This window comes from Labrus mixtus, chromosome 8, assembly GCF_963584025.1.
Source record: "Labrus mixtus chromosome 8, fLabMix1.1, whole genome shotgun sequence".
Taxonomy (NCBI): Eukaryota; Metazoa; Chordata; class Actinopteri; order Labriformes; family Labridae; genus Labrus; species Labrus mixtus.
Window position 1 is genome coordinate 6615829 of NC_083619.1, and position 15300 is coordinate 6631128.

The 15300-nt window shown below is 43.4% G+C and overlaps 1 protein-coding gene across 1 annotated transcript in view; it reads right to left on the reverse strand.

The window, feature by feature from the left end:
• zswim5 (zinc finger, SWIM-type containing 5) overlaps positions 1–15300 on the reverse strand; it is a 65098-nt gene continuing 49798 nt past the window's right edge. Inside the window, exons 6-16 of the mRNA XM_061043973.1 lie at positions 14816–14992; positions 14547–14723; positions 13535–13681; positions 13306–13443; positions 10022–10173; positions 8504–8606; positions 8268–8403; positions 7773–7930; positions 7487–7650; positions 6782–6863; positions 1–5551 (exon numbers count right to left, since the gene is read on the reverse strand). Coding sequence (XP_060899956.1) covers positions 4689–5551; positions 6782–6863; positions 7487–7650; positions 7773–7930; positions 8268–8403; positions 8504–8606; positions 10022–10173; positions 13306–13443; positions 13535–13681; positions 14547–14723; positions 14816–14992 — 2297 coding nt within the window. The 3' untranslated portion in view covers positions 1–4688. The remainder of the gene's footprint in view (positions 5552–6781; positions 6864–7486; positions 7651–7772; positions 7931–8267; positions 8404–8503; positions 8607–10021; positions 10174–13305; positions 13444–13534; positions 13682–14546; positions 14724–14815; positions 14993–15300) is intronic.

Below are 15300 nucleotides of genomic sequence, written 5' to 3' on the forward strand. Positions count from 1 at the left end.
TCGTGTTTCACACTTTATTCATAGAAAAGCACTGAGATTCCAACACAAATCAATATAAAATGGTAGTAGCGTTACATAAATAGTAATAAATTCTTGCTTTATAGACAGTAGCTCAAGAAGTTGCACAAAAAAATTACAAATAAAAAACAAACAAAAAAAAAAGTGTTGATGATCAGCTATTATACTTCTGTGGCAACAAATACTGGAAATACCTTTTCATAATCAGTAGCACAAAGAGGCAACAAACACTTTCAAAGTTCCCTTACGCCAGAGAGAATCCAAAAACAAAACAAAACTGGGAAACAGTCGGTGAACTAGAGCTCTACCAGCAAAAATACTCTCCTACGAAAATAAGAACAGGAAGGGAGAAAGAAGAAAACCTCATGAAGTGGCTGATACAGTGAACACAGACTGAAAAACAGTGATTGGGTAAGAAGGGGACTTCTTTGTTGTAATGCTGTCAGTGAATGCATCACGTAAAAGGCAGCTTTCAAGTTAAACAAGTGGTTAAATGGTGTCCCTCTGTCGTGTATGAACCAGGAAAACAGCCTCATCATTATAACGTAGTAGCAACCAACGAACTCAGCCTTTTTATCCTCATTTTGCAGCAACAAAAGAAGAAAATCCAAGAGGGTTTTTTTGTGTCAAACGTTGATGCAAGGCTGCTGTGGTGGAAAGATGTCTCGAGTGTTTAGAGAGCGGACAACAGAGGAGCGCTACCCACTGACACGTTGGTGCATTGCTTCAAACAGAAACCCTTCCTGCATGAGAGGGAGGAAGGTGAACAACTAAAGCTAGGAAAAAGAATCTACCATAATGAGACAGAGGGAGTGAAGTTGGCCATCTTTGTAGGCCAAAGGGGAAAAGCAATAAGAAAAACACGAGTTCATCCACAGGCCGTCTTTTTTTGTCTTTTGTTCGCAAAGTCGTCGTTTCTGACTTGACGTGTGTGTTGTTCTGTCTCACTGCGGCGCCGCCACTCGACACCTCTGAGAAGACACTAAAGGCTTGAGTCCTGATTAAATAATAAAAAAAACAACAACCAGGTAAAGCAAAATATAAACTTTGTACATTGATCGGTCACAAAGGCATTTCCCAACATTTTCAATTTTTCTCCTCCAAAGCGTCCAGCTGGCGACCACGCAGCGTCCAAATACAAACATGCTGGGTCTCGTCACTTCCCCTCTCCCACTCTTTCATAATGGTTCAGTCCACTCGGTTTCTTTTTCCCAAAGTTTTTTTTTTCTTTTGGGGGGGGGATCTTTAAAAGGTGACAAGACCATCCAAGTGGTTCTGCATAGTCAGGTTTAGTGAATCTGTTAACAAATGAATGCCTTCTTTATTCTCCTTTCCTCCGAACGACATGCTTCCTTTTGGAACACAGATTTTTTTTTTCTTTGCAAATCAAAATATATATATAAAAAAAAGAAATATAAAATAGTTATTATAGCAAAAACAAACGGAAAGAAATGTACACAGGAGCACCTGAGAAATGCCTTGAAGTCTTACAAAAAACGCTGTTCAATTCCCCGTTCTTAACAGTTCAAGTACGCCCCCGCCAAAAGAACATTAAAACAAAAGAGAACACATAACATACTTATCATAAATAATTATAACTTTACAATTTTCTGAATTGACACTTTCATATTTACAATATCTTAAATGCTTAATGCTACTACTTTTTGTTTTGTTTCTATAAGTGATGTCCCTGAGAACTGAGTTTCGCCTCTCTTTTCTCTCTTTTGCTCAGTTTTCCGTTTTCTTTTTTCATTCTTCTTTCTGCGTTTCTTCAGATCCAAAAGAAAAAGAAAGAAAAAAGGCCCAGAGTTGTGACTGACTACCCGGGTAGTGGGTGAAGGTATCTCTCACATGGAATGTAAAAGCAGACACGAAAATGTTCCTCCATTCAACTTAAAAAAAAGAGAAAAGAAACCTTTTTGTCCTTTATTGACCTGCCATAGACGAGCACAGTCATCCTCTGCGTGGAGTTTGTGTGTCTGCGATTCCTACTCAGTCATACAACGTTACCAAACAATCAATAAATAAATGCTGAAGCAGGCAGGAACGTACTGAAGAGGTATTTGTGTGAAGTGCTTGTACGACGACCTTTAAGTCCGACCAGTCAAGATTCAAGCTCTTGCTGTTCTGAACCACTGGGTAAGAAAAGAGAGTGCTAACACCCCTCCTGTGCCAAGGCCTGTGGTCTCAAATACGTATGATTAAGTCTTAAAACAGAACAGTGGGCTGTCTGTGTTTGCCCTGTGTGTCGGCAAAGACGAGGCCGACGACATCCACACAGGTCGATCACTAGCAGAAGTATTCGTTTTAGTAGCTATCAGCCCTTTTCCATCACAAGAACAACGATCTGGAGGAATTTTATTCAAGATACACACACATTTTTTTCCTGTCATGGCGACTTCTGTAACCTCTGGAATAACTGTGGTTTTCAAAGGTTTACTAATGAGCCTTTTTTTACTTTAATTATTCTTATGACATGATCATGAATAGCTTTGTTTTGTCTCTTGGGGGCGGTTAAACAACAACACAGGACTCACATATAATCGCTTAAAATGCTAGCACAGAGTTCCTAGTTGATTAGAAACATGAGCATTTCTTTGAAAGTCACTTTGTTTTTACTGCCTTTCAGATCTAAGTTCGTATTTACTTCAGTCCGTTAACCGCAGACTCTCTAACGTCTTAATGCCATGCTAGGTTTAGTAGCTAGCTGCTAACTTTGCTTGTCTTTCGTTTGGTGCTAGCCAGCCACATTTTATTGTTTTTGTTTAAAACTAAAAGGAGGTGCAAAGTTAGACTAATCTCAACAGTTTATTTTTTAGACCAGATAAAGTCAAAACAACGACCTAACGGTTCATTCAAAGGGGAACAGCATGTTGCTATGGCTAGCCTGTTAGCAGACACTCAGCAGCAGCACATTAGTACTAATGTGGAGTCAATTTTAGCCACCTTAAAAATGTGAAGCCATTCCCTTCCATTGTTTTGAATGACTTTCCTGTAGCTTAAAGATCAGCTATATCAATCAGCTAGCTGCTAACTGTGTTTGTCTTTTAAGTGCTATGTAGCCAGTGAACAGTGAATAACCAAATCTAATGACGGAGATTTGCTGCAGGTGCAAACAAAACCAAAGACTTTCCTGCTGGAAAAATCAAATCAATTAACTAAATGAAGCTTAAAATGTTTTGTAGTTAAATTGAAGAGGGGCTTTTTTACATTTTATACATTCAAGTTGATCTCCTGTTTACATTTATGTATTAAACAGTTCAGATGTATTATCAGTGGAAGCCTAAAACTATTTTCTATACCAAAATATTAGTTTGGCTTTTCAATCTATAAAACACAAGTAAGGGGTCCTAACTTTAAACAATATTGAGTTGTTTTTCCATATTTATCTTGCTGCTAATGTTGATTATAATAATTCTGGCAGTTTTTGTTATCAAGCTTTTTTGACAAAGAGATAATTCACCCCATTAGAAGAATTAGAAGGGGCAAAACATACCATCAGGGCTCTCCTGGTAAACATTTGGACCCAGATATTTTTGATGTAATGTTCTGTGAGCTCATAAAAAAGTTCCTTGCAGACGTTCTTGAGATGGAAAAGGGAGTTTAGCTACAGGCAATGATCCAAAGCTTCCTAACAAACCGCAGGACGGTGTAATGAATGCGTCTGGGTGATTAAAAGTGAAGCGCAGACTTGACTTGTATTGCTTTTGACTGAATCCTGATCTAGCGAGGGGAAAGAGGAGCAGAGATTTCAAAGGTTTTGGCCACAAACAAGCGGTGGAGCAGTGCAGTGATGTGTCTGGAGATGAGAATCTTGTGACCCCCAGCGTTCATCATTGTTACTGTTAATAAGCTTATAGGAGGACATGAGAGATATACTGTGTAAATATATGTGCACGTGGAGCCGTTACTACTCTACCTCAGCTAAAGCAGCCTGGATAATGTCACTGCAGACCGCCGTGCCCTTGGTGAAGCAGCATGGAGGAAAAGCTCTGACCAGCAGGTGTAGAGGGGTGGAGCTAAGTCTACAGTGGCTTGAGTCAAGTTTATGAACCTGTTGGTGCAGAGGAACCACACAATTCTGTATCCACCGTCTCTACTCTAAGATGCCCTGATAGAGAAGTTAAAGCTGACAAATAATACAGACGAGGTATGACAGTAACACTACATGTGTTTTTCGACCTCCATGATTTTTTTTTTTTTGGAATGACATGTTCCTTCCACTTTTCAAAGCCCTCTTCTTCTTCCTCTTAACACCAGCTGAAAGTGTCTTCTGGCTCAAAGTAATTACCCCATCCATCAAAAGCTTTTGGTTTTTAAATCGTCATGTGCCACCGCAAAACAAAAGTCTTTTCACTTCGTCATACAAGACTTAACTTTACTCGGAAAGCGAAAAAAAAAAAGGCTTTGTTCTTGTTTCCTCTTTGAAATTTCAAGCCGTTTTTCCTCGTTTGCAGTCTAAAATGAAGTAGAGCAATGCACTGCGAACACTCCCTGGTTCACATTCAGGAAACAAAACAGCAAAACAGGACAAAAATAATTAAGACTTAGTCAACAAATGGCTCAACAAAAGAAGTAAAAATACAAAGAATCCAAAAAAAAACCTTAAATAGAAACAAATACGTTTAACTACTTCCCAAGGAGAGGGTCCCTGTGAGGGCGAGGCGATGTCAGCCGAAGCGTTCCCTGACCAACATCATCAGTTTCTTTTTGCCCTTGTAGATCTGTTTCAGGTTGTCTATGAACTGGGCGAACTGAATGTGTCCGTCCTGTGCGAGCAGGAAAGTCTCCCGCGCTTTGCTCAGGAACTCTATAAACTCCCCGTAGTGCCGCGGACTGATGTGCGTCAGTCGAGAGTGCGTGGTGTTGATGTACGCCGAGATCGTGGCGTCAAGGAGCTGCCTCAGCGGCGCCTTGTCCGTTGACATCAACTTCCCAGAGTTCCTTCTCCCGGGAATTCCTGCGAGCCCCGGCGCCGTCATGGTACACCGCCGCAGGATGTCGGACAGCACCGTAGCGCAGTGCACGCTCTTCACCACCAGGGGGATGATGGCTGCGAGCTCATTTTTCCCCAGAGAGTGGCTGAGCGCGCACGCCCAGAGCACGTCATTAATAGCCGGGTGTGTGTCCTGGTTGTAAGCCAGGTTAAGGTGTGTCATGGCGAGTGAGGCCAGCTTGAAGGAGCGCAGCGGGTATCCCCGATGCTCCATGTACCTTGCGATGGTGAACAGCTGCGAGTAGGTCATACCCGTGGACGCCGCGTCGATCACGATCTGGTACGCCGTCTCGAAGGCGATGTGGTCCTTCTCGCAGAGCGTCAGCGCGGAAAGGGCGCAGTTCTGGGGGTCCTTCATGGCGCACTGCAGGGCCAGCGTGCGGGCACAGCTGGCCAGCTCCTCCCTCTGCGGGTAGTCGAGGCTGAGGCGCAGGATGGTGTTGTGGGACATGACGGTGGCAGCAACGATGCTGGTGGCCTCGGTCGGCGTGAAGAGAGTGTACCAGCTCTGCAAGATGCTCACCAACGCCCGCAGACCTGAGGAGGAGGAGAGAGGAAGACTTAACATCGACAGTTTTTATGATAATCACATCTGCATTTGTCTCAAGCCAAGAAGTGAAGAGTTATTGAAATAAATCTGTTTTTGCCTTCAGCAGGAATCGTCCTTCAAAACATTTGTATTCATCTCGACACTTGTCTGCAGCCTAACACTCAGATAAAGTTCTCTATTGCAACATTGTTCTAATTATAAAAGAGTATGAGATCCTGTCCCCGAGTGTCACTTCTGTCCACGCTCTGAGCTTTGGTCAGCACTTTTGGGAACACAAACTAAGGCCTTGTGTGTCTGAGCTGCATTAGATTCATCATTTTGATATGCCGACTGTAGCCCTGCTGCACCAAGCCCTCTCTGTATCATACACAGGTAGTCCTTACTGCTGCTGCTGGGATGCTTTCTCTCCACGTTGGTGACCAGGCTTAGGTATCACCTCCCCTGACTCAAAGTAAACTGTGTTTGTGTCTTAAATCTTTAATTTGAATGTAATTGGGTTTCTTTTTTGGTTTGTTATTCCAAATAAGCTCGCACAGAAACTGGGAAAAGAATACCCATTCTGCAGCATTAGCCTGGAATCTGTCGCAGAGTGACTTGAAACTCAAGGAGCTGGTGTCCTTAAATGTTTTTAAATCTAAAATGAAAGACCAGGAAGCAGATTCTACAGGATGTCCATGCTTTGAGCTGGACTGTTTGAACTACTGAGTGACCAGACCTTCCCTTCCACGTGTTAAAGTATGCTTAAAGCACAGAAAACTCAACGGTGTCAGTGTATCAACTATCTAATGACATTTAATTATTTCAATCAGAGGAAATAGAAGTAGAAATAATGACAGTGGATGCCTCTGTACTTGACACCTGGGGTCACTGAACGGTAAGAAGAGGGTGAAAATGATGAGAATCTACTGCTGATTGATCATTTGTTGCAAAAAATATAATAAAAAAAGAGGAATCCATGTTGTATAAATCTGTTGTTCTCTTCAGCAGTGTTTAAATACTTAATGACAGTGAAGCACTGAAGATGCTTAGGAGGTTTGTAGCAGGTCAGGGACGCTGTTTCTTTAAATGTGTCATGCGTCTGTATCTGAAAGACGAGGCTCGCCTTCAAGCTGCATTAAAAGGAAGCTTCAAGGCAGAACAAGGAACACTTGTGAAACACCATGGTGGGTAAATTAGAACCTGTGTGGTTCTAATGTGTTTGAAAACGCATCACTTACCGACTTCTGTGGCGCAGGTTACCAGCCAGCGAACCATCTCCCTCCTCCTCCAGTTCAGTGTGGACAGAGTCATCCTCATCACCTGCAGAGCACACACACACATATGATGCCATCTTATAACAGAAACACACACGAGTTTCTTGGCAGCTTTGCAAATGATCATTGGCTTAAAAAAAAAGCTTTTTTGGAGACAAAAATGAAATATTAAACTGTCAGTACATCCCGTGCTGACAGCTGTATCCAGAATATGTCTTTCATTACAGATGACTAATTGTGACCCTGTTCTCTTGAGCACTTATTTTGCAGTTTTTGCTGACAGGAATCCATTTGAAAAACTCTAAATACAAGGAGAGAGCGAGGCGGACAAAACCACAGCGACTCTGCAGCCTTGATGATGTGAGGGCTTCTTCTGTGTTTACTGTGGAACCCAAAAGGCTTCATTATGTGGTTCATTCTCATAAAAAAAAAAAAAGAGCGATAAAACGCTGTGTGATGTTTTCTCTCTTAATTTGTAGCGATGCTGTGGAGGCCTGCGCAAAATTACAAGTTCGGGGAAACTGTTGCATGTTTTGACTGGTGACCGCTGTGCTGCGGTTTTAGGAGGTAGAAAGACTGATTGGCCCTCAAACATCGCCTGCTCTCTCCCTTTCTCCCTCACACACACGCACACGCACACGCACACGCGCACACACACACGCTCCCTACCTGCAGGCCGAGCTCCAGAGACACATTTAGCAGAGTGATATCCGGTGGGCTGTCTGCCGGTGTGGCGATCTTAAAGGCGTCCTGGGCGAGTTTGAAGATTAAAGAGGAGGAATGAATGTTTTTCTGGATTGCCTCCAGGACAGTCCGTAACCTCAACATGTCACCTGCGGGGGGGGGGGGGGGGGGGGGGGCAAACGTTACTAACAAACAGGAACTGAGAAACATGTGCACAGACATTTCTCTCGAGGTGTTACATAGACAGATGAGCAGATGTGTAAAACGGTACCTTTAGCAGCAGTGAGCATGGTGGAGGCCAGCTCACACTGCTGGGACTCCAGGTGTCCCAGCGTGAACCAGCGCGGGTATCTGCTGGGAACTATGGAGATGCCATGGTGAGGGTGACCCACGTCCCCGGAGCCCGCCGACGACTCCAACACCGGCAGTCTAACGGAAAACATACAGCGTTCATTTGGGAACATTTCATCCACATTTCAAAGACATTTGAGTCAGGAAAAAAAACAACAAACAAATAGTCTAAAAGTCAGCTGGTTTAGTTTAAGTAAAGGGCTACCATAAGAGATGCTACCAGTTTAGACAGATTGTTTTTAAGGCAGGGATGGGAACAGGAGACGACCCCCGACACACACACCTGACATTCTGACCAAAGTGTCCTTCATCATAGTGAAGGTTTATCTAATCATTTAACGATGATACACAGCATGCAACAGATCACACTTTTAACCTGTTCCAGTTTAAAAGGGCTCTACTTTGGGAGACTGACCTCATGGCGCGGAGAGCCCCCTTGTATGCCAGGTCTGCGTCATGGGGCAGCAGGGCAGAGAAGAGGTATTTGGCAAAGGTGTGCATGGGAACGCTCTCCCTGTGGATGACCTCACCCAGACCGCTGAATGGACCAGCTGGACCAAGAAGAAAAAGCACAAGGAACGTTATGGTTGTTTTTTTTCTTTATTTAAACAAGGTGTTAAAAAGTTTCCTGAGAGGATGATGTCGTCCTACCTTCTAGCAGCTGTATGGCCTGTTTACGAAGAGTCTGAACAAGGAGGTCATCCAGCTCCAGCTCTTGAAGCTTTGCGACGATCTGCTCCTCGTTACGACAAACCTGCAACACATTCCCAGCACGTTTTACTCACTCAGTTCCATTTAAAGGTCACATATTATCCAAGTTTAAATAAGTCTCAGAGTTCCCTAAAACATGTCTGTGAAGTTTCTTGTTCTAAATCCACTCTGATCCTGTATTTGATCATGTCTATAAACCCCTCTATTTCAGCCCTGCTCAGAACAGACTGTTTCTGTACCTTTAAATATGTAAATGAGCTGTGTCTGACCACGCCCCCTCTCTGGAAGGAAATGTGGATCAGGCTTTCTCACTTCATGTCCTATTGTTTACGGTGAGAAGGCAGACTCAGAGGGCAGAACACACACCTAGCTGTGGGAGTGTCACCCACCTGGGGGAGGGGCTACTGCCCTTTGTGATGTCATGAAGGGAAAATCTCCAAACAGCCTGTTTGAGCACACATTTTCTGAAAAGTGGAGCAGGCAAAAATCGGATAGGATGGACTTTTTTTAAATAATGGGGGGGTTTGTAGACGGACTAGAGACACATATTAGTGTTAGAAAAACATGGTAAAGTGTATGTTGCATAATATGTGACCTTTAAATTAAGCATGAGTAAAATAAGTGCAGAAATTATCTCTAGATGCTCCAAACTCCCCTAAAGACTTTCCTAAAACAGTGTGTTGCCCTTATTTCTAAAGCACATGGACTACATGTAGAGTTTAAATCAGAAGTCTCGATAAGAAGTTAGATTTGTTTGATAAAAAAGTTTAGATCCATGAATCATGACTGTTTAACAAGAGAAAATATCTTTGAAGTTTAAATACCTTTTTTTAAGACGGGATTTGGAGCTCAAGGTATTAAAGAAGCAGCGGGGGGGCTTTAATACCGCTCCTCGGTGTGACTCGACCGTGTTAGAGGACACGTGACAGGACTGGTTTCACTGAACTCTTAGATCTGATCATTTAAGTGCTTAGTTTTTAAAATACTATACATCATATGTGTTGCATTGTGCTTGTTTTATATATTGTCTTCAAATCTTCATTTCTTATATGAAGCACACTGACTCACCTTTTTAATACCAATCTCACCTTGTCTAAAACATCAACATTTTCCCAGAGGTCTATGGCAGCCATGTTTAACGCTCTAAAGCAGAATAACATTCACACAAAGACATGTTTGAACTGAAGTGAAAATGACTGTCTGCTTGCTTTTCAGGGGACAAAATGCTGCGACCTTTTCTCTCCCTTTGCACAGCGATTACTTCGCACAGACGTTTAATTATAGTGATTTACCATCACAGCCTCAATGTCTGCACCGGTCAAATTCACACCGCTTGTTTTTTAATATGCAACAAGACATAAGTGCAGAGTGGTCACCCTAAAGGAACACAGCAGTTTATTCTATCAGGTCGATGTAAATATGCATCATGTGTCAGCGTGTATTTAAAGACTTTCATACCTTATCCTGAGCGTAGAGACCCTCAGGCATGATCCTCTGCTGGCCCATTCCCATCAGAGTCACCTCCAAGGCCAACGTCAGGTACGACTCGCCCCCATCAGGGCTGCCCCACACAGGGACGTGGTGGTAGACCGGAGGCCTGGGGTCACCGTCTGGAATCAAAGAAGGACAAATGTTTAGTCGCCATGGAAACACTGAATATTACATAAAAGACTGCTGGATATAAAAACGGGAACTGCTACCAGAAGCTGCTGTACTGTTGCTGTATGTGCTGCTGTCCCAAACCCAGCGCATTACAAACACAACCAAGCAAAAATAAGACATTCAAATACAAAATCTATTCAAACATTAGCCCAACAATATTTGATTCTACCACCATTAAGTTGTAGGCAGAAGTCTTCTCCTAAAGTTGCTTTCTAACACGCTGAAAACAAAAAAATATCTTCAAAAAATGTTTGTTTAAGGCCTCGTAACCCTCTGAGTTAATCTTTGTTTGAGCCTCGACGTGGCATTTCTGGTATCAGTATTGATTGTTTTTGTTAGAATTAGGAGAGTTCATATCTGTCCTGAAGCGTTCAGTGCTACCAGTTTCAAATCTTCTGTTTTATAAGTCAACTGAATAAAAAATGAGTTTTGGACAGTGATCACAGTTAACCTGAAACACACACACGATCATGATTGTTCTTGTTAGAACTCTAGAAGTCGAATCTGAATGGACTAAAATGTTTTCATGGGTTTTTAGTGATTGTGTGCAGAGTGAAGCGTTCTGAACTCTCAGCGACCTCCCAGACTCAATCTTGGTTAAGAGGATGTGCTGAGTCATCAGGGCCGACTCTTCATCGTAGGAAACCACCCAAATGTTACTAAGTAAAGTCAAAATCATAACAAACCCTGCAAAAAAAAGACAAGATAATCCTGTCTTTGATTTTTTTTTTTAAAACACAGCTTTGATAAAAATCTGTAATCCCCCTCAAATATTAGCCAAAATCAAACTGACATCTGTCTCCGGTAGTCAAATCTACAGTGAATAAAAGTACAAGAGAATAACCATCCAGCACTGTGCAGCGAGATAAAACAGTCTGTTGATAGAATCAGAGAGTTTTACTAAAACAAAATACATTTTTAAATAAGTCAGACTTATTCATGTTTCTAAAGCCTTAGAGCAATCTGTGAAACAACCAAGATTGATGTATTTCCTCTGATTTTGAAAGTGTACTTCAGTTAAAGATGCTTCGTTTTAGGATGTGGAAGGAATAAGAAAACATTTACATGTAGACAGACTTTGTCTGAAAAAGCTGCATTTTAACACATCCGATTTCAGTCTGCGTGTTTGTTTCATAAAGACAGCATCCATGGCAGACAGTGATCACTAATCTAAGATGGCCGCTAACCCTACACCAAATGCTCGATGGCTATAATTGAGAACAGATGCCTCGAGAGTCTCAGCTGTTGATCAGTGCCCATTTGTTCTCTCTTTCTCCCCCCAACCCAACCACTCGGCTTAAATCCCCTCTGAGCGATAGATCTCCTCAATCCTGTTTATTCCAAGCATGTGTGTGTATGTGTGTGTGTGTGTGTGTGTGTGTGAGAGAGAGAGAGAGAGAGAGAGAGAGTGAGAGGAGATATGTAGAGGAAAGTGGAAACTGATTTCACAGACTTAACCCCGGTGTTAACTCAATTTCTGTTTTTCACCCAGCGGCTATTGATTGATTGGTTGATTTGAAAAGATCTGAGAGGAAGCTGCATTCTGATTGGCTGACACACAGTCTGGGTCCGCCCCCTCTTTTAACAGATGTTCCCAGCTGTCTTCCAGAGGGGGAAAAAAGCATGGTGACCACACGCACGCACGCACGCACGCACGCACGCACACAGAAAATAGTCATACCACTCTCCTCCAATTCCCAAAACAACATAAGACAATCATTCACTCAATCTCCAACACACCCACACACACACCAATGAGTGTGCCAGTGGTCAGCATTGTTTGAATGGACAATAGTTCCCTGTAGCCTGGTAACAATAGGAAAACCCAACCCCTATTCTGCTCTGTTGCAATGACCACTGGTGCAAAAAAAGAGCCTGGGCAGGGTGAGAAACACAAATGGTGAAGGATTCTATACATACCACACACACACACACACACACACACACACACACACACTCACACACTCACACACTCACACACACACACACACACACACACACACACACACACACACACACACACACACACACACACACACACACACACACACACACACACACACACACACACTCACACTCACACTCACAAAAGGAGTGCAGTCTAAATGAGCAGGGTGTTTCAGCTCGATCCATTCATGCTCTGTGACTTTACGGCCGTCTGCAGGACAATAGAGCTGTTGGTGATATAAGAGCGTGAAGTCTGAGGTGTCTCTGCTGGTGAACCCGCTCACCTCTGCTCACAGCGACTCTGCATCAGCTGGTGAAGTGTGGCAGGAATTACTCCTTGTGTTTGGCTAATGAGCTCTGTGATTGATGTATTGTTTAAGCAGGAGGGAGGAGGCTCCTTTGATGAAGGCGTGCTAACGTTTTAGCTTACTTTGTGGGTTTAGTGGACAGACGGGTCGCTTCAAAAAACGCTTTTATTCAGCAGCGCAGCCGACTAAACGCTGATCACAGAGAGAACGAGGATGAATGTGAAACAGGGAAAAGTGCAAAATCAATAAAAAAAGAAAGAAACAGCAGATGTTGCCTCAGCTGTACTTAGGGTTAGCACCAATGAGCTAATTTTAGCATGCAAACACACTAAACATACATGTCTAAAGGTAAATAATATACGTCCTAATCCTTAACATAATGGCTTTTTCATTGTGAACATGCTAGCCCAACATTAGCATTTGGCTTTTAAGTGCTGCTCTTAAGTACAGTTAGCATAGCTGCTTGCTCTTAGAGCTGTCGACGGAAATGAGGAAGACCAAAAAAGTGGATGATCAGAATATTTTGTCATCCATTTATTTCAAGATGTATGTGTAGACCGGTCTTATATTTTCTGCTGACACCGACAACCTCATTATGAATCAGGACAGTGTGTGTTGGTGCTCCAGAGAAGATTTCACGAGAATCTCACAGCAGAAATTCTGACCAAAAACTAGCATGTCCTTCTCTACCTGGAAGGACATTTCAAACTAGTCAGATTCTTTCTTCTTATTTTAGTGCGGAGTTGTGATGATTTTTAAAGTTAATCTTCAAAGAAAAGAGCCGCTTAAATAAGTGTAACTAATACGGTAGTTCTGTTTTTGTACCTCCAGTGTCCATGCTGTTGTCATCGTCCACGCGGCAGGTTTCGGTGAGCGTGGTGAAGAGACAGCCAATTGGGTCTAAGGGATGACCCACCCAGCCCTCCAGGTTGGTGGTGGAGGTCACGCCTCTCTGGAGAAGCTCTGAGTGTAAAAAAACAACAACATGTTACAATAATCAGTCCAGTTAACAAACAGATCTGTAGACTGAATGTGTGTGTGTGTTTCTTTTTACCTTTCTTTTGGTGTTTGTAGATGTCCATCTGTCTCTGCTGCTGGAGGCGGAGCGTGTTAATGATGGCCACGGCCAATCGCAGGGCTTCCCTGGAGTAGCCATGGGAACGTAGGGCGTCCACACGAGCACAGGCTGTCGGGACGTGGTCTGTGTGGTCGACAAAGAGAGAGAGAGAGAGAGGGGGCGGAGTCAGGACAGATTCAAACAAATGCATGTAAAATACACTTATGCAAAGAAAGACAGTTACAGACATGCTTTTCTCTCCTCCACACTGAAGCATTCTGAGACACACACACACACACACACACACACACACACACACACACACACACACACACACACACACACACACACACACACACACACACACACACACACACACACACACACACACACACACACACACACACACACACACACACACACACACACACACACACACACACACACACACACACACACACACTGCAGTCTCAGCAGAACGCTAGTGCGCGTCTGATAGCTGGCTTAAGTTGCAGAATCTGACAGATCTTAGCTGGAAGCTGCTTACTGCAGATACTGGCCTCAATATCAGCAGAATTACAGTGTGTGTGCTTTGTGTGTGTGTGTGTTAGTTACTGTGTTGGTTTGCCTTTCAGTGGAATAAGAGACTGTGTACACAAAAGTGCCTCAGTAACACTCTCTTTGCCCCTGATAAAGAAGTTTTCAACACTTGAGTCATGAGCAAAGTGTGACTTTGTTGCTCTTTGGCTGCTTGAAGCTCAAATAAACCGGTTATTAGAAAGGTGATAGTGACGTCTGCACTTATAAAACAAGTTAATACAATGACTTGTCTTCTGGTAATGCACCAAAATGCTCTTACATGTCAAAATCAAATAAAAGCATTTTCTGAAGGGTAGAGTACTCTCACTCACTATGACCTCACAGAGGTAGTGTGTGTGTGTGTGTGTGTGTGTGTGTGTGTGTGTGTGTGTGTGTGTGTGTGTGTGTGTGTGAGTGTGAGTGTGTTTACCTAGCCACAGCGGCAGGCCCTGCGGGTTGAACAGCAGACTCTCCCCCTCTCTCTGGTAGGATGGAGACATGTAGTGGTCGCTGCTGATGATCCTCTGCAGGTGGCTGTCCTGCCAGTGCAGGTCGCAGGCCTCGACCGCCCGGCTGAACACCGTCCTCCTCGGCCTGGACAGAGAGTCTGACAAAAACAAAAACACACAGCGTTCAGATTGATCATGGTGTGTCTTCATCAGTCTGTGTGTTTTTATAAATGTCTTTGTAGGTTCTGACCCTGTGCCAGGTTGCTCTGCGGCAGAGCGTTGGTGATGTTTGGAAGCTCGCTGCCGTAGTTGCCGTCCTCCAGTGGGCAGACGTCCATTTCCCCCCATTTCTTCAGCTGCTTCAGCCAGCTGCTCTTCTCCTCGCTCTTACAGTGAGGGTTCAACACCACGCACACCCACAATGCACCTGGGGAGAGGACGGAGGGATCAAATGTAGGGGGGGGGGAATGGTTTAGAAGTTGCAGCTTTGAAACCCCTTCAAAAATGAAATCAAGAAATCTGGAGCTGTGGGTAAAGATACAGAATGTTCTCTTGGTCCTGCTCTTTAAATGACAGTAAACTGAAGACACGCCACTGGCTCTTGGATCTTTTGATAGATATTGTTAGAGACTTTTATACATGAGGGTGTAGTAGTCATCTTTTGTGTTCTTCAGTGTTTGATCTGCTCAGGCCAGTGCAGCATGCTTCATTGAAGGCAATTAAGACTGCAGTCAA